At 41.0% G+C, this 19473-nt stretch overlaps 3 protein-coding genes across 3 annotated transcripts; 1 reads left to right on the top strand and 2 right to left on the bottom strand.

Moving 5' to 3' along the window:
* Window positions 1-369: 369 nt before the first annotated feature.
* Window positions 370-1265, top strand: LOC117896757 (ARL-6-interacting protein 1 homolog). Its single transcript, XM_034805232.1, has 2 exons — window positions 370-1016; window positions 1081-1265. Exon 1 carries the CDS (start codon window positions 436-438, stop codon window positions 970-972), a length of 537 nt encoding a protein of 178 aa, XP_034661123.1. The 5' UTR covers window positions 370-435; the 3' UTR covers window positions 973-1016; window positions 1081-1265.
* Window positions 1266-3140: 1875 nt separating this feature from the next.
* Window positions 3141-4242, bottom strand: LOC117895175 (histone-lysine N-methyltransferase, H3 lysine-79 specific-like). The gene is made up of 2 exons (XM_034802641.1): window positions 3440-4242; window positions 3141-3326 (listed from the first exon to the last, which is right to left on the bottom strand). The coding sequence occupies exon 1, from the start codon at window positions 4172-4174 to the stop codon at window positions 3638-3640; it is 537 nt and encodes a 178-aa protein (XP_034658532.1). The 5' UTR covers window positions 4175-4242; the 3' UTR covers window positions 3141-3326; window positions 3440-3637.
* Window positions 4243-15769: 11527 nt separating this feature from the next.
* Window positions 15770-16774, bottom strand: LOC117896890 (E3 ubiquitin-protein ligase KCMF1-like). The gene is made up of 2 exons (XM_034805426.1): window positions 16649-16774; window positions 15770-16589 (listed from the first exon to the last, which is right to left on the bottom strand). Exon 2 carries the CDS (start codon window positions 16555-16557, stop codon window positions 15904-15906), a length of 654 nt encoding a protein of 217 aa, XP_034661317.1. The 5' UTR covers window positions 16558-16589; window positions 16649-16774; the 3' UTR covers window positions 15770-15903.
* Between the last annotated feature and the right edge of the window lie 2699 nt (window positions 16775-19473).

Here is a 19473-nt window from a genome sequence, read left to right as displayed (position 1 = left end):
TTGTACGTATCACAGCTCTTGTAGCTAGTGATGCAGACTTTTTCTGAAAACTCGGCGAATATTCTCAAGAAAATTCCCGAACTCTAATGAAACAAAAGATATTTATTTAAATGGTTTAAATTGTTTAGTAAGCATGGATTTTTATTGAAAAAGTGGCGTGAAAGAGCGTTCCTTATAGCTTCAGCCTGTGTGTTCAAGTTTCACAGCCAATCTTCATGCTCAGGTTGTTCTTGGACTTGAATGGTTTCTGCATCTGCAGACAAGTTCGCAAACAACACAAAATCATCGTAGCCCCTTCGATATTTTGACTTTAGCATCCCTGACTGCTGACTGTGTGCTTACATACATACATACATTGACAGCAGAACCAAGCGTCAGCTGACAAAAGAAAAATTGTACTTTTTGCGTTAAAAAGATCGAAATAAAGAGAAAAAAATGCCAAATCAAAATGCGAAGCAGCTCGTGAAGGATTTGCAGCCCTTTAAGGGGGCCATAGAGAGTGCCCATCGGTTGCTCACCTGGGAGAAAAATTACTATCCCGGGCTGCTGTTTGTCGGCATAAGTCTCATCTATGCCACGTTTTGGTACTTGGACCTGTCGGTCATCACGATGTTGTTTCTATTGGTATTCGCGGTAAATATGCTCAACCATTTGTTACCAACAATTTCACGCTGGCTGGGAAATGCCCTCGACTGGGATGAGCTGCACGACGTGAGATTTGAACATGTTTGCGAACAGATATACAGCTTCAAGAAGTACTGGTCCGCATGGGTCCAGTATCTGTCCAAGGATCGCACGTCGGCAGGACTCGTGACTATGATCAGTCTTATCCTGCTGGCCTTTGCCTGGATCGGCGCCAACGTTGACAATTGTCTGCTTATGTACTTGGCCACATTGCTCATTGCCATTTGGGCTGGCCTGAAGTACAATCTGAACGACGGCGGCTACAAATCGAAACTAAAAACCCTCTAAGAAACATCTTCAAATCTATTAGAAAACAAATTAACACCAGCTTGGTAAGTGTTTGATGGAATTTAAATCACTTTAACGAGATCCTTGCTATATGAACGTTTTTTACAGCCGCTTTTGGACTTCTTTGCTCACTAAAGGATTCGAGAAACTTCGCAAAGGAAAAATATAGCGATCCGGATTTGTTGAGCCAAACAACCCACTTAAAACCTACACATTATTCAATTCAAATCACTTTAAAACATACTTCTGAACACTCAATAAACGGCTGCAGTCCTGGTACATCAACAATAATATTTAATTATTAATTAACAATCCGAGTATTGTTATAGCTAAAGTATTCTTTCGATTTCCTTAGCTTTATTTTCATCATCTTCCGCATTTTTGGTGCATTAGCTATGCATATTCCATTAGAACTAGGTTGCCTCAATTTTCAAGTTTATTTTCTAGACAAATATTTGCCATAGTTCGAGAGTCAAAAGTCGTGGATTTCGATTTTTAACAGCCGTTTAAGCACAATTTCCACAGCTACCTGAGGCTACCTGTGAAATATTCTTTTATTTTATTGCCCTAAGTGTGTACAAATAATTATTGCTAATCCACTAATCCACCGCAGCTCATCTCCATACTCGCCTTTATTTTTGTTGAAGCTAATCCGGAATCAGGTAGCCCTACTCCGACTGATCCCTTACATTTGTGGCTTGAGGACGCTTGCTAGCGTTGGTCACGCTAGTGTTAAACGGTTCATCATATTATTTATGGCCTCAAAAACATATTTGTACAAATAATCGTCACTAAGCAACCGCAGTTGAGGTTTAACGGCGGTAAAGTACTTTATGACGGTACATTTTTAATTGTTTGTGTACTTTATTAAGAAACAAAATACAAACCAAATCAATAAATAAGGGAATAAAATAAATAAATAATATAAATAAATTTAAAAATTAAAAAAATACTAATAACAATTATGTAAAACATAATGGAGACTCCGCAAACATATTTTCAACTGCTTAAAATGCGAATGGATTTATTTGTTTCATTATATAATGACATTTCGTTAACGTATACAGACATACGCCTAGCAGATGACTTCAACTGTGATATTCTTAGAGAACGCCGATTGACAGATAGATTGAGTTTTGATTTGAATCCACCAGTGACCACCAACTCCCCCTCATTTTACAAAAACCAGAGACACACTACTTTACCTATTCCTTGTCGATAGTACTGACAAAATCTTACTATACGAAAACTCTTGCACTCTTGACTGGAAATCAATACATTAAATGTTTACTGTTAGTTCTCAGCTTGCCCACCTTCAATCAAACATCGACTATCTTTACAGGGAACATGTTTCTATTAGCTCCTATAACTTCCTATAACTCATGGTTCAAACCTACAAAAAAATTGTCATTTGTATATGTTAAGAGTGGGGTCCCACAGGGATACGTATTGGGTCCGTTATTCTTCTCGATGTATGTAAATTATCTGCAGATGAAGAGCTAAGAATATGGATTGACTACAAGACGCTTATGCTCCTACATAATAATATCCTCACCAGACAAACCGAACATCTCTCTGAAAAAACGAGGAAGGACGTGTGAGACGCTTCTTATGCGTCACAACTTGTGTACCCGCTACTCAGTGGGATATCTTCATTCTGGCTATAATAATGATCTAATCTGATCCCAAGTCGGGGATCTGATAGATATGGACATTTCCTATAGAATGGCATTTTTACATTTTTTATCTTCAAAATTGTGGATACAGCAGGGGCCTTTGGCGGGAGCGCTTCGAAATTTTTAAATACACTTGTAAAAGTGTGAGCATACAGCCATCTGGATGCATAATTTGGTGGCTCTAGCTTTTATAGTCTCTGAGATCCAGGCGCTCGACAAGACGGATGGACAAACATGGCTACATCGACTCGGCCATTGATGCTGATCAAGAATAGATACGTTATGGGGTCGGAAACGCTTCCTTCTGTGTATAACATTTTTTCCGCACAAAAACCCTATTTACTCCTCGAGTACCGGGTATAAAATGTTGGTTTGGTTCCTTAAGAAAGAACACGTCGGGTGGTGTAATGAACGAATTGTCCAAGGCGTTCAGGAGATTTATTCAACATCCAATGTCCTCATAGCAGAAAGCAACTACCACGATTTGGCCGAAATGATTTCTAGTATTCAGATATCGAACAAAAATAATTAAAGTTGAAATTTTGATTGCGAAAAACACTCTCCTGTGTCTTGAAATGTTCCTTGCATGTCTAGAATATCTTTCATTCTGTGACGAAATGTCGTCTTCCATCTGATAGATTGTCCAGAAATTCTTGAGAAAGGTCGGAGGAATATTTCCTGGATTGAACAGATGGAACAGAAAATATCTGATTAGGTACACCACAGTGGAGGACTATGAACGTTAGCTGGTCTGAGCTTTAATCCAGACATTCATTTATGCAAGGACTTACCAATATTAGTGGCGTTTGCTCTTGATTGGATTAGTGCGAGGAACACCAATGATGCAGCATCAAGAAACTATTTCAAATAATGTAAAACTAAACAGTTAAATTGAATTTTTTGTTGGGTTGTGTCGCGGAATTCCACTTGTGGCGGCTCTGCTCGTTCTTCATCTAGTTGGAAAAGGCGCCCGCTGCCATCTGACGACGCTACTGAAGCTTCTCCTGCTCCTCACGCTGGCGAGCAAGGCGCTGCGCCTTGACGTGATTGAGGCGCGCCAATGCCTGAATGCGCTCTCTGCGCTCCTCTGGGGTCTCCCGTGGACATCTCACATAGGTGGCCCTGTACTTTTGGGGGATGACAAAAGGCTTCTTGTGTCGCTCCTCGTGGATCTGCTGCTCCTTCTTAAGGTTCCACTCCCCGACCACCCTCTGGGACTCCTCCATGCGCTCTTTGTTTGCCCTTTCGAGTCTCTCACTTTCACGTTTTTCGGCCAGAACCTTCTGTTTCTTCTCCTTGTCCTTGAGCTGCACCCACGCATCATAGTTCAGCTGCCTTTGGCGATCCTTCTGCTGCTTGATGCTCTCGGAGGAGTCTGTGTCTATGCCTGCCACAAGTATTTGATCGGTTAATCCTGCATCAGATTTGCTTGGGTGGGGGTTTCCGAGTCCACTTGCAGGACTGCCGGACAGCAATTTCCGCTGCACCAATTTTCCTTTAGGATTACGTCGCGACATAAAAGCCATTTCGATAATGGCAGTGAATAGAATTGTCTGTTGTGTTGTGTGTGCCTGTTCCAGGCTAAGGATTGAGTGACGATTTCTGTATGCTGTCCCAACAGAGGTTTCAAATGGTACTAGACTTTTGGGTTTTATTCCAGAGTGTTTCCTTGGGGTATTCTGAATGGATTGAAATGAATTCTCAGAGCTTCCTTTGGAGCTCTTCCTCACAGCTCTAATCCCTTAAAGGTCTATGGGCTTACACAGCTTTTGTATAGCATATCGTGTGAAGCGACTGAGGAAACACAAGAGGAAGTTCTGTAGAGGAGAGCTTCGCTTCATGCATCATCGTCAAATAGTGCACTAAAACTCAACCTTTTATCCATCAATTTTTGTGAACGATGTCTAAAACTTCGCCTAATTAATGCTTCTATATGCGAAAAATACAAAAACACCCGATTCAAATTTCTTTCGACCTTTCCTGAATCTTTAAAGAAAGCACTTTGTAAAATAAATCTAAAAAAAAGTATACATTTGAAATTGAAACCTTAAGATTACCCAGACGGTCAAATGAAGTAACCAAGTGCTTAGTTACAGTTTATAGCTGCATTTATAAGCTTTGCATAAAGGTAAAGGTCATTGCAACCAGATGTACGATCCCACAAAAAAAAAACATTCTTGAGAAAAAGAAATGGGAATGAAACACTATTAAAAGCAATTTAATTTGTTAACATCCTAATTTCAACAATTTTGGAAAATTGGAGCTGACTGTATATAAAAACTGAATGGAAATATATGCACCCATAGAAAAAATCAATGAGTACGCAATAAATTGGAAAATATATTTTGTAAGCAAAATGCTTCGAAAATAAATTAAATTCAAATAAATGCAAGTTTGAAAATTTAATTGATTTGCTAAAAACAGGTTGATAATATTTTTTTAAGGTGTTTTATTTGTAAATTATATATTAATTTATACAATAAATATAAACTGTAATCAAAATTAACTATAATCAATTTTAAAAACGCCAAAACACAATTGAATATGTGCAAGTGAATATTTAATAAATATTTTGAAGATGGTTATAATAAGCAAAAAAATCATAGCAGAAATGCAATTTGAAAGTCTAAAATATGATTTAACCAAAACTAAAGAAAACAAAAACTAAATACAAATATGTTGGTCACAGCTTATTCCATACAGGCGTGTGTTAGTAATATAAAACCACAAAAGCGACCACAAACCATATCGATAACAGTTGTTTCTTTTTCGTATCGAAGTATGTACATATGTACATATGCAAATAATAAATAAAATGAGCATAAATATTTTTAAAAGGGTAATAAATTGTAAACAATTTAACTCAAATTTGTTTTTGTAATACATTTAATGGTTTCCAATTAATATATGGTCAGCTCACAGCTTATTTCATACAGTTATTACTAAGAAAATCTGGTTAAATCTATTTTTGGGTCTAATAAAAATTCCAAAATGAATAATTAATAATCATTAAATAATTTTAAAATTGTTAGAGCATTTAAATACATAAATTTATGCATATAAATAATAAATAAATCACATATGTGCGTACTTATATTGACATGCAATAACACTGTAATGTAATCGCTTCACTTTTTTGCAGTTTCCAACACTGTACAGATTCGTGCAAGAACCGCAAGCAGTACATAATTAAAGCAATTAAAATAGAGCAAATAACTGAAATAAATGTGTGCAATAGAGTGAGGACACTCAGCAAATGCTGGACAAGCTGATAAAGAAGGAAGGAACTGGCTGCATTGTGTGCGTTAGCTGTAAGATCTGAAAATCAATCGTGAAGCGACTTACATATGTACATACATACATACAAACATGCATATTTGCATACATACAAAACAAACTAAAATCTGACGCGTGGCCGCTGGATGGATGATTCCGCGATTCCCTGACGGCAGGAGGGGTGTCCACCTCACGCCACGCTTCAAACTCTCCGTTGGATGCGCAGGTAGACGGTTGGAACATTTCTGCACCGTTTACCGTTTAATGCCTGCTGCCTGCGCTTTGTGTGCTAGGGTCATGGCATAGATCAGTGCAAACAACCGCAATTATAATTTGTGGCTTGTGCCTTCTGCTTTGTTTACTCAACCACTTATGTGTGTGTGTGTGTTTGTTTGTTTGCATGTTTAAGGTGTGCACTAATCCAACGACGCATTTCTACGGCTCTCCAAGTCGGCCTCGCGTGGGAAAAATGTCAACAAAAAGGCAAAAATCAACAAAGGGAAAGTGCGAAAAGTGGCAACAAGTGTGTTATATATTTGGTATAGTATGTACACAACGTACACGTATACAAATCCATATAAACGTATTATTTTTTATATTTTTTTTCATGTGCCAAATCTCAGCTGTGACCATTTTTTTGATGCGTGGAAAGAAAGCGGCAAATGCAGCAAGCAAAAAGGAACAGCACAGCAGAGGAAAGGTAAGAGAAAGATGAGAGAAGAGAATTTGAAAATGTTACACCTTGTAAGGAATTAATTTAATTGCTTTTACCAATATTTATATCTAAGCTTTGCACTTCCCAAGTATCTAATTCCATTTGTTTAGCACTTTACTTGCCATTTAGCTTCTCCTATGGTCAGAGTATGTTTGAGCTCTCTTCAGGCTCTCCTCCGCTCACTCTTGATTTGGTTTCGCATCTCCAGCACAATCTCCTGCCCACTGCCCTTGCATTCATAAAGTAGACTAAATTTCCACACCGATTGCGCTTATCTGAGTGCGCAGCCCAGAGCCTTGTGGAATAGTGCAACTAAGTGAAGAGGCAGCTTAGCCAGTCTATCTGTCTCACTCTGGGCCACTCCTTCGCCCTGCCAGATTTCACATTCTTTGGCAGCAAAATAAATTCGGTTGCTATTTTTCCTTATATTTTTTGTGTGTTATAGCCTCGCTCTCCCGTTTGGCTGGTTAATTCTGTTGCTGTCGTCTCCAGCCTGGCCATAAATATGCCTTTACGCACTGTTTTTATATCTCTTTCTTTCTGTTCCCCCCGCCTGTCTATCTCTCTCTCTCTCTCTCTGCCTGGCGCACTCACGAGCACCACGCATAGTTAGTTTCATGCCAAATTGAATTGCTGTTGAGGCAAAGTCAACGTTCTTGGGGCTTCCCGACACTTTATAGTTTTATTTTTAACGTTTTCTTCCCATTTTCTTCTCGTTTCCTTCGTTTTTGGTCCAAGTGGCTTGGCTTTGCCGCTTGTTGACTTTCCCCAAACAGACTGACACTGCCACACGCACATCATAATTTATGTGGGAGCTAAGCAAAAGTGTTAAGTTGGCTACACGAAAAATGAGCGCGCCGCAAAACTTTGGTTGACTCGAAAAAAAAGAAGAAGAAAATTGTGGGTAAAACACACAGACACACACACTGCTGCACGCACTTGAGTGGGTGGCAGGGCAGGGCAGGGCAGGACAGGCATCGAATTTGTTTACTTAAAAAGCACACTGACTCCTCACTCAAAAAAGGCAAGATGCAATTGTACAGTGGAAAAATATATACATATGACCAAAAATGTAATAAGTTTATTTATACTGAATAATTGACACGTTACTTCGTAACCAAAAAGTGGTCTAGTCAAAGTGTTTAGCGACCCACTGTGCGCTCTAGTGAACGAGCCAGGGAGAGAGCGTTCTAGTGAGCGCTGTAGTGGGAGAGTGAACGTGCGAGCGAAGCAGAGAGCGCGTTAGTGGGAGTGAACGAGCGAGTGAACGAGCTTGCGGTTTCTTCTGCTGCTGCTGCCGCAGCCGCTGCTGCCGCTGCTGGGGACTGGGGCTGGAGCATAAGTGGATTACCGTATTAAGTTTTTATTATTAGTCTAAATGGCAAAGTCCTCGTTGACTTTCGGAGAGTTACAAACCGGATGAAAGCGGGTGGGTGAATGGCAGAGTGCGGCTGCCACCGCGGGGAAGTGGGCTAAGCAAACCCTTCAGCCAGAGCCGGGACAAGAGATGTGTGTGTGGGCCTGGGCCTGGGCCTGCTCCCTGTCAAGATGAAAATTAAGTGCAAAATAAGAAAATTAGCTTAAAATAAATTCTGTTGCGGTTTCTGCGTCCTTCAATATTCATTTGGCTTTTCTTGTGTGTGCTGTGTGTTGTGTGCTCGTGGTCTACAAAGAGGATTAATAATTAGAGACGACACTTAACATATGCACGACGCTCTCCCCAGCCTCGTTCCACGCCAGTAGCCACCACCCATTCAGAGAGGGAGAACGAATCGTTTACATGTTCGCTCAATTCTCAGAGCGTTCATTTGTATGGCGCAAGAAGGCATAACTTTCATTTATGACAGGCCCAGTTCGCATATTATGCGGTATATTCCCTTCACTTACCCAACTCCCTCTCTCTCTCTCTCTCTCTCGCCCCCTCCGCTATATTCCCAGTGTCCCAACCCCACCACATCCATTCATGGATCCGCACCACCCCCCCTCGGGCCTTCAGTGCATATGCATAAAGTTTATGAGGCACTGGCGATTGCAAAACTTTTACCAACAATGGCGACAAAAAGTTTCGCCTTCCTGTCTCCTGGCTGGCTACCCATCTCATTCTCTCTCTCGCTTTCGCTCTCTGTCTCTCTCAGACTCTGTCTCGCTTTCGACACTTGGCCAAAAGTTAAAGACAACAACAAAATGCGACAAAATAATGCAACTTAAAAAACAACACAAAAATAAAAAAACGAATTCATACATATGGCAAATTGTCATCGAACTTGAGCGAAATGCTCGTCGCGAGCAAATAAAATAAAAGTAAAATGTACTCGGAGCAACATTTTCAAGTGGAGTGCAGATGAAAAGTTAGCGACAAATTTAAGAGTTTTTCAAGTGGCACTTTGGGAGTGGCCAGAACAAATATTTGAAATTTACAACAAAATATTCTCGCTAGCAAAAATGTTTTCATCGAATGTGGAAAATGTTCTAAAAAATCCCAAATAGCGCAGCGAAAAAATAATGGTTTGATAGACTGAAAATTTGACTACAAATTGTGCAAATTATTTCATAAGTGACTGTTCAAAAACCAACAACAAATGCCACAAATATACACATGTATCTACCATAAGCTCTGCTCAGACGCAAATATTCTGCAGCTGCAAAGCTCTTTCTCCGTTTATGAACTCTGCTCTGAAAATCTTCGACTAATCTATTATCTCAAAATGTAACTTGGTGATTAAAGTTATCCATCCATCTCGTGTGCTCACTGAATTTCTTCCGAGTAAAGTCTTTTTCTTCGGAGCAAAAGATTTAAAATCAAATTAAATGCTTGTTGAAATGTCATCCACACACAGAGAGCGGGACGTGAGACCGGAAAACAGATTCCAGTTCTTTGAGCATAAGGAGAGGTCTTGGGGGTAAGCTGCTGCATCAAGTGTCGTGCAATAAATATCACTCAAAACTTTCCATCCCGCTCAGAAGCACAAGCAGCCACGTCTCAGTCTCAGTCTCAGTCCCTCGATTCGTTTCGTTTTGCTTCGTTTTTGGGGCTCATGTGTAGCGATAAAATGTATCTAGTTTAAGATGTTTTTGCCGCCTGGGCAAACTGTCATGCGACTGGCTTTGGCCAGCACCTGCCCCGGCCCAGCACTGCCTCAGGAAAACTCTCTTGGCCCCCAAAGTAGAAAAAGCAGTAAACATTTTTAATTTGACAAAACTTTTTACCTTTGACCACAGAGTTGGGCTGGGAAGGGTTTTTACCATTCGAGTGGCAGCGGTTGACTCTGTGAAAATGTTAGGTCAATGCGGCAAACTGAAGTCCTGACGTCTGCTCCGAGTCCACGGCGACAGACAGAGACAGAGACACAGGCAGAGCTCAATGAAATGAAAATTTTCCCAAAATTAAACTCAAGGACTTAAGCACAGAGCCAGCCCAGCCCAGCACATCCCAGCACATCCCATCCATCTGTAAGTGTGTCTCGTACGTTTTGCTGGTCAGTGTCGTCAAGTATGAAATTGTTGTGTTGACACTAGACTAAAGTAACTGAATTAAAATGCGGCTAATAGAGTAGTTGCAAACACATGGAGATCAAATGGCCCGAGTGGCGAGAGACGAGAGACGAGACATTGCCAGTAGCAGAGCGAGAGACGAGAGTCGAGAGACAATGCCAGAAGCAGGACAAGAGCCTGTACTGACGGAGTAAGATGAACAGATTAACAGACTAGTTTATGGCAGCCCCTGAAACTCGAGACCCTCCCAACACTGCATGCATGTCCATGGCCGTGTGGCCGTGTGGCCGTGTGTGTGTGGCTGTCACTTAACTTTCTTTTTTTTCTTTGTGGCTCTGTCTCTGCTGACAATCTTCACAGGTGAAAGACAAATGAGAATGGGCTGAATGGTTGGCCGAGTTCCCCCCTTAATGGATATGCTTAGGAATTTGTGTATGCTCCTTGCATGAGAGATTCTTTGTCCTTTCCTTTCCTTTCCATACATACATACTTATGCAAGTCTGGCCTTTGATTAGCAGAGCAGAAAGAACAATTTTTCTAGAATTTTTAATTCAGTTTTTTTGGTTGAACTGAGGGGCGGGTATTTTTTGGCTTTTTCTGCGGATTAACATGCACAAAAAGTACCTCAAAAGTCTGATCTATTTTCTGGGTAACTTGGTTTTCATGTGAAGCTTTGCCCAACAAAATTCCACCACTTAAAGTACATTTTGTGTATAAGAAATTTCACCTTCAAATAATGCTTTAAAACGCATTTTTTCGCAGCCTTGCTGCTGATGCTGTCAATCGAATGCAGAAATGAAATGTTTCGAGCAAGAATGCATTTTAGCTGAACCCACAATCACCTCCAATCTTCCCATTCCATTTGCCTCCACCCGGGGCACTTAAGTGCTGACCGCGGCTGTTGTCTCCTCGGTACAAAAAAGTACATGCAGTGTCAGCAGAAAAAACCTGCCAGGCGGTGTGTGTTCACAGGTGTGCGGGTGACTTGCGATACAGATGCACTATAAAAACGTAGAAATTATATGACATACTTATGGGCAACGCAGCACGTGCACCCCCGAGAGCTTCCACTCTACAAGGGAATTACATGTGCCGAAGGGTACATTTTCGCACAGCAAAAAGTTAGCAAAACTCGAAAACGCATAACATGAACACTCGGATGCTCTTTCTTGTGTAGGTTTGGATGGTTAAAATTCTGTCCTGCCACGAGCATATTTTTAACGAACTAAATTGCAATTGTATTTTAATTTTGTATTCTGTAGATCGATTTAAGATTTTATTATTTACGTATAGCACTTATTATTATCAGCTAATTGGCTTTGTTATGCAAATGGAAAATTAATTTGATTACATTTGTGAAGCATAAAATATTCTTTCAAAATATTTTGATGTACCTACATTTTGTTACTCAATTATATTTGAGCTGTTGATTGCATTTAAGTCTTTTTTTCATTGTTTGCTTGGGTAAAACATTTAAGCTCGTTAATAAATCAATTTATTGAGTTATTTTCTTGCAATTTATTCAAATTTTTGTAATGCGTAATTTTAATCCTTTGCTGCCTTAACGAATAACTTTGCATCCGGAAAAGGATAAATTACGTATGTGCGTGCGTGTGTGTGTGTGTGTGTGTGTGCTGCCTATGCGTATGCATAATCTGCGAAAATGTGAATAATCCCTCGCCCACCCATTAGGGCAACCAACAAGTTTTGCTTATGGCCTTGCCTTGCCTTGCCTTGCCACACAAGCACATATTCACCTCTGTGCACGTGGCTCTCTCTCTCTCTCTCTCTCTCTGCGTGTGTGTGTTTGTGCGCTTGCATTAGTGTGGGGGGGAAAAGAGAAAGTTAAATTTAAAAAATGTCAAATTGCATACATTTAGGAGCTAATGAAATAAGTTAAGTGACAACAACAACCGAGAGCGTTGCCTGGCGCTGAGCACTGCGTTAAGTACCCTTCCACCCACCCTCTCTCGGCTCTCAGCACTCGCCCACCCACTCGCCCACCCACTTTATCCCTGGCACTCTGGTTGCTGTTGTGTGTGTGTACGTACATATCTGTGTATGCAGTGCAATTTGAATTAATTTGACTTTTTTATGAACTTTAAGTATGCCAGCAGTAGCCCCAAAGCTTCTCTCTGCTTTTCTCCTTGTTGTTGTATTTGTTATTGTTGTTTTTGTTGCCGCTGTTGTTGGGGGCATGCTGTGCGATGCAGCACATGCTGCCACTGCCACTGCCCCTGCCCCTGCCGCTGGTTGGTGTGTAATCCTGCGGCTTGTGTGAAGCGTTGATGAGATGCCAGTCGAGTTAATCAGGAAAACATACGAGAAGTGAGCGAAAATGAATGCATAAGTAACCTTCGAGGCAACAGTTTCAAGGTTCACTTCGGCGGCGGCGGCTACTTAAATAAACAGAAACATAACCAATTAGGATTATGTGAGAAAGCCAGCAACTGTTTCGGGCACTTGACTTATGTAGCGGCTACCAAAATGGAACAAAATAAATGTTGTGCATAAAGCATTACTTTATTGGTGCATATTTCTGGTAACATAAGCCAGAGCCCCCCAGCGTCGTATGATCTGTGCAAAAAGCAAAAGCTTCGTGTGGCTTCGGCGTATGCACAGCAGCGGCAGAGGAAAAACTGCATTTAGCCGCAGCGGCAGAGAAGCAAGAAACGTTTTTGGCTTCGTGCTGGTCGTCTGATTTAAAGCTTGACAACGAAAACAAAACCAGAGAGAGCGAAGGTGCCAAAGCAAGCTTTCTCTCTCTCTCGCTCGCTCGCTTGCTCTCCCTCTGTGAAACTCTCTGAGATGCAAGTGCATAGGGAAGATCCGCTATTCGTGTGCTGCGACAGAGGAGCACGAAACTTTGATGACTTCGTTTCGGCTAACTGTGCATGCAAATTTGAGTCGGCCTGCGTGCCGACGCCAAACCAATAAAAAATATTTGCACGCATTGCTATGAAAAAACAAAACAGAATCAATGTCCTGCAAATACAACACAAACTCAATTATTTATAAACAGCCAAAATCGGCTCCATCATTCAGCTTTAATCGAAACATTTCGATTTTCTTGGCATTATTCCGTGGCCCTGTCATGCTTGAACATCGCTTCCTCCTGCCCCATGCACCGAGTCAGAGCTCGTCTAGCCAACTGTCCATCATCTATCTAACACAGTATCTATTTATCTTTTGTATCTCTTTTTTATCTGCTTAGCTGCCTCGCCGCATCATTTCCACCCTCCCTCTTTGAGATTGTTCCTGGAGCTGGTTTGTGCCCCATATCCGGCATTTCCCCATATTTGCCGCATTCCTTCCCCCACATTCCCATTTGTAGTCTTGAGTTCGTGAATGGTCTGGATTGGATGGTTGGTTGGCTGGATGGCTGTTGTTGATGGCGTTGATTGTTGGTGACTTTGATTTTTGCAATCTGCTTTCGATTTATTTTATATTTCTTCCAGGTCACTGACATTGCTGCAATATACACACCCACGCCCCCACATACATATGGATGTACATATCTTCATTCTTCTTTCATCTCATTCCGCATCATTCCCACTTTTGTCACCCACTCACACACACAGACACATGTCCGTCATCGTCTCTGTCTGGCTTGGTCTGGCCACTTCACTTCACTTCTCTTCTCTTTTCATTCTTAATTTTGATCATTGCCTTTACCGCTACCTCTGGATCTGGCTCTGGCTCTGGCTCTCCCTCTGCCTGCACCTCTGGCTCTGTCGACGATTGGTTGACCATTCACTTCCCGTTCCCCCTCTCTGTACTAGACCATTCGCAGCTCCCATTGTTGTTTCTGGCCATATGAAATTTGGGTGAATATCAAAATGTACCGTACATGCGGGCACCCCCTTTGCTGCTGTTTGTTCCTCTGGTTTCCACATTTCAGCGCCCGCATTTCTCATGGCGAAATGTTGCCAATGTGAAATGTTGTTGTTTTTTCCCCATGCCACCCAATTTTCTCCACCAAACATTAGGAAATTGAAAGAATTTTTGGCATTGATTAATGGAATTTGGTCTTTAGTTTTTGTAGCTCTTGAATGCGAGCTAGCTTGATGCTGTTCGTTTTATTTATTATTGAAATTCTATTCATTAATGTATTTCTGCAGAAATATTATTGGAATAATTATTTGCTTATGTAGTAATAATTATTTTAAATTGTAATTGTAATTGTAAGGACGTCTTGGCGAATGATGTAGAAGTGTTGTAGATGTAGATAACATATGTAGAAACAATTTAAAATGTAAAAATCCATGAGAACCGACTGAGTACCGGGTATAAAAGTAGTGACGCGTACGAAGCGTCTCACTAGCGTTTTTCCTCATTTTCATAATACATTTATTTGGATTTACTAAACTTTTTTTTTTAGATACAATTTTAACTCTTTTTTTTTGCATTTCAGATAACTAAAATTGTTGGCGACTTTTAACATAATATTAATTTATTTGTAGTTGTTATTATTCATAGTTTTTTTTAACACTTGAGTCTGTTATTAATAAAAATTAATATCCAACAGGGGTCCTACTAATAAAATTAATTACAAATAGAAACTAACAAAAAAATAACAGCAAAAGTGGCAGCGACTTTTCTTAATATTTCCACATAAATCTAACGTTTTTGCAGGCTGGCTTGTTCAATCAATCAAGTCTTTTGGGTATTCAAAATGCAAAAATATAGCAACAAACAAACAAAAAACGTAAAGTAAATCCCTCAATTTTTTGTTTTTTGGAGCCGCTTTCCGGTTTTTGTGTTGCTGCGTGGAGCTCGCTATTGTTTCGCTTGATGGATGCCATGACAAGGTTTTCATAACTTTTTGCCCCCCCAAAACACAGAGAGAGAGAGAGAGAGACAGAGACGTGCGTTTACAGCATGCAAAAGCGATGCCAAAATATCCGCAGCCCGTAGTAAACCGTAAAGCCCGTATAGTATATTCCACGCTTTGACATTGCTACTCATGGAGTGTGGAAAATTCTTTCGTTTTTGGCTGAAACTGAAAGAGAAGCGGCAACAGAAACAGTTGTTTCTGGCTGTGGGGAAGCTGCCTGCCAATCAGTTGGGCCGCGTGAAAAAATGTTTCTGCCATGAGGATGGAAGGTGGATGGGGAGGATGTATGGTTTGGTGTGTGTGTTTTTGGCATTAATATAAAACGCAATCAAAATCAAATCAAATGAAAATTTGCTCTAGTTGTTTTTGTGTCTGTGTGTGTGTTGATAAGTTCATTATGTTTGCATTGCTTTTGGTTAGTTTTTGCCCCAATAATCAATGCATTGCAGAATTTATCTTGGACATTAATGCAGGCAGCAGCAGCAGTTGAAAGTAGAAAGCCAATCGAAAGCCCCTCTCCTCTCTCTTCGTAATTTGGAATGCTTCCTTCTGGGCGCATCTGTGTCTGTGCTCTGATTTTGCATTGCTTTCATTTGCTGTGCCAGACACAGCCAAAAATTAAGTGCGAATCCCGCCCGCCCATGGCAAAGGCTTACAATTATTTTTGCGCTAAATTGTATATTGTTTATTGTTAAGTTAAGTATTTATTATTTTTGTTGTTGCCTTTGCTGTGTAAACGGCCGCAGTGCGAAAATGTGTAATAGCACGAAAAAATGTTAAGCACAATTTTCGTGGCTGGCTTGAATGATTTCCTTCTTTCCTCCTTCGTTAAATGCTGATGGTAGATGGTAGGAGAAACATTTCTATGCATGTGTGTGTGTGTATGTATGTTGTGTTTTAGTGTGTTATTTTCTAAGTGTTTGAATTTTGCCTTTTCAGAAATTCTCCTCATCGCTCAATTCGGTAATAGTTAACCCAGCCGGAGGCTCGGGAGAGTCAAAGGGAACGAGAAGACGTGGGCGTGGAACCAGATCTGGACTATAATTATTCAAGATGCGCCACGAATCAGTGAGGTGTGATGGCCAGGTATATGCTTCGGTCAGATCAATGTCAGCCTCCGACGGTGCATTGCGTCGAACATTGTCCAGTGGACTGCTACGCAGAATGCCCGCTGTGCTGCCATGGTAAGTGCGAAAATGTTCTGAAATGTTGCGCAACAGAGCGGGATCGCCGAATGCGGGCATGGCCGCGCACAATGGACAAATAACGAGGGACAAATCTCCGCGATGCTTCTCTCTCGCGTGCTTCATCAGTTCGATGTCCGTGTGGCCCATAATGCCGCAGATGGGGCAGGTGAAGCTCTCGGCGCTCAGCACTGGCATTGGCTCACCTTCAAAGTGCACTTTCTTGGCTTCCGGGTCCAGCAAACACTGCATGGCGTGTCCCAAGTTATGGTGTAATGTATACACCTTGTTGTCGTAGCAAGTCTGGCACAGATCATATCTGTCGCACCTCAAACACTTGTAGCGATAGTTAAGGATGAAGTCAGTACCACAGCCATCGCATTCATAGTTTAAGTGATTTTCCATTTTTAATTGAAAATTCCTTGGAGATTGGTAGACTGGCAGAGGATTTTATTCATTAGTTTCCTCAATTTCTTCGACAGACTTACTTACTTACAAAAATTACAACAATTTGCACTTGACCCGCAAAATTACAAATTTTATTTGACTTGAGAAATTACAGAGAACTGCCGGCAGCTTGAAATTGTTACTAAGAAAGAACTGACAGACAAGATGGTGTCGCGAAAGCTTCGAAACGATTGAGAATAAACCAAATAGAGTGGCCAGATGGATACAAAAATAGCTGTTGAACTTTAATCGAATTTCATTTGCAGCAGATGATTTTAAATGACTTTCTACTGATCATTTTAATGTTTAATTCATTTTCATGGCGAATTTTTCGTTTTCGTTTACTTTTGAATAATAAATATTGTAAGATTTTTGTTAATGGAAGCTTATTTTAAATATAATTAAACGCTAAGAATTAGACACTGAAATGATTAGTTAAAAGAATATTTTTAGCTGAATGAAATGGCACTGATAGAGCGCATCTCCTTGGCCTGTCATATTTTTTTATTCCCGATACTCGGTATACCCGGAAGAGTAAATATATTTGAATTTGTGCGGAAAAAATGTAACACGCAGAAGGAAGCGTTTCCGTCCCCACAAAGTATTTTTTTTGTTGATCAGCATCAATAGCCGAGTCGATTTAGCCATGTCTGTCTGCCCGTCCGTCTGTCCGTCCGTCTTTTTAAGCGCCTGGATCTCAGAGACTATAGAAGCTAGAGCCACCAAATTTTGCATCCAGATGGCTGGATGTTTACACTGTTGTAAGCGTATTTCAAAATTTCGTCCCGCTTCCGCAAAGGGCGGTATTCACAGTTTTGAAGATAAAAGAAAACTGAAAACGAAGGACCATTTCTATCAGATCACCGAATTGGGATCCAATTGGATCATTATTATAGCCAGAATGAAGTAATTATTTGCGGTGGCTAAACCCACCCCGTCCAGCAGTTTTTTTTTATATTTTGCACATTCTTTCTTACTCTGCTTCGTGTAGTATGCGGCTTTAGGCAAGCTAGCGTATATGTAAGATGTATGTAGATGTAGATCAAATGTAAAATGTAAAATTTGAAAAAAAAACTACAAGCTACAGATGTACTACTGAGTACTGGGTATAAAAGTTGTGACGCGTAGGAAGCGTCTCACACGCGTCTTCTCGCTTTTAATACATTTCCACTGGCTGCCAATTAAATTAGCATAATATCAATCGAGTATATATTTGCAATTCATGCGACTACGAGGCTTGGGCCGCATAAATAATGCATCACAATGAGTTATCCTTACGCTCATTACATTTGGATTAACATGTTAATAATTCGAAGCCAGAACCAAGAACCCAGAACCCACTCAAGCAGCCACTCAAGCCCAGAGCCAGTCTCCTCCTCGAGTCAATAATTTAGCAAATGCATGCGGCAAGACGGAGTGTGTGGCATGGGGCATGTGGCATGTGGCATGGGGCACTTATGTACGTCACAAATCAATGTTTGACCATTGATAGTTGGAGTGTTATAATTGTATGTTTGACAATCTTCATAACTGTCAATTAGATTTTCCATGTTGCTGTGGCACCCCCACCACCCGACCCACATTGCCAACTGCCTAATGTAATTGTTTAACACACTGCTGGGCATTATTTTAAACAAAATACCTGCACAGGCACGAGACAGTTGAGTAGACAGACGGAAGAGGCACAGAGGCCGAAGACCATCGAGACATCTGTATGAGGGCATCTGCAACATGATTGCCTTTGATTTTATTGACTGCATTGCGATTGTGGTCCTTCTTCCTTCGACATTTATCCAGGTCCTGTCCTTGCCCATTTTGCATACTCAACCATGCTAGGGCCAGGGCCTGGGCCTGGGCCTTGCGCTTGCTCCTTCGATTTTGATTTATAGCAGCAAATTGTGTTTTGGCCTTTTTGATTGCTGGAGCGGGAACTGCTCTGCTCTATCCTGCTCTTGTAATTTAAATCTACAGCTGAACTGAACTTTGGCAGACAACTTAAGACTCAAATTTGCAATTTAATTGAAGGATTTTCAAGCAGCAAGCGAAAATGCAGTTGGCAACCTTTTGTTCACCTTAAAGTTGAGTTTTGCTTGACCAAAATATTCCTAGTTGGAAAAATGTCGGAATCTCGCGTCTTTCGCTGCGGGTTGCCCGGCACAGGAACTGGAATAGGGACAGTGAAACATTTGAGCCGGCAGTTCCGCTTTCGCTCCCTCTGCTGGAAAAAAAATTACTAGGCAAAAACTGACAAAAGGATGAAAAAAAAAAAAAAAACCGAATGCTCAAAGCGACAGAGTGGTTGTAGGACAGAGGGGCTAGGGCTTGGGCTATGACCAAATCAAGAGCATAATGCATAATTACAACAATGGAACAGAGGACAACGGACAGCGGACAACGGACAGCGGACAACGCACAACGGACAGCGCACAACGGACAGCGGTGCGGACGAGGGTCATCCAGATGAAGCGTGTCCAGTGGTTGCTTGGCTGCCTGCCTGCCGGTTCGCTGCCTGTTTCAGGGTCCTTATCAGGACATCCGCTTTCAGCGATTTTTAATTGCTATTGTTACAGTTTATTGTTTTATTATAAAGGCCAAGTGAATGAATAGCCAAAGACTGAGCTGGATAGCAAATCAGAACACAGCACAGAAACGTCTCGATGGTCAGAGAGAGAGAGAGAGAGCGAAGAGCGGTAAAAAGATTGAGACAAAAGCTTTTCACGCGAAATTTTCATGTAATTTATTTTGTCGTTTTAAGCGAGTTTTTAGACTTTTTTGCGTTTTCTCTCAGCGATTTCAATTTCATACAAAATAAAAATAAACGAACAATTAGCAGAGCAGCGAAGGGAATGGCAGCAGCTGTTTTCATTTACAAAA

This window comes from Drosophila subobscura, chromosome A, assembly GCF_008121235.1.
Source record: "Drosophila subobscura isolate 14011-0131.10 chromosome A, UCBerk_Dsub_1.0, whole genome shotgun sequence".
Classification (NCBI taxonomy): domain Eukaryota; kingdom Metazoa; phylum Arthropoda; class Insecta; order Diptera; family Drosophilidae; genus Drosophila; species Drosophila subobscura.
This window is presented reverse-complemented; position numbering and strand designations above follow the sequence as displayed.

Excerpts from the sequence above, each read along its gene's own strand:
- LOC117896890 (XM_034805426.1), bottom strand. The coding sequence starts at position 16,557 with ATGGAAAATCACTTAAACTATGAATGCGATGGCTGTGGTACTGACTTC.
- LOC117896757 (XM_034805232.1), top strand. The coding sequence starts at position 436 with ATGCCAAATCAAAATGCGAAGCAGCTCGTGAAGGATTTGCAGCCCTTT.
- LOC117895175 (XM_034802641.1), bottom strand. The coding sequence starts at position 4,174 with ATGGCTTTTATGTCGCGACGTAATCCTAAAGGAAAATTGGTGCAGCGG.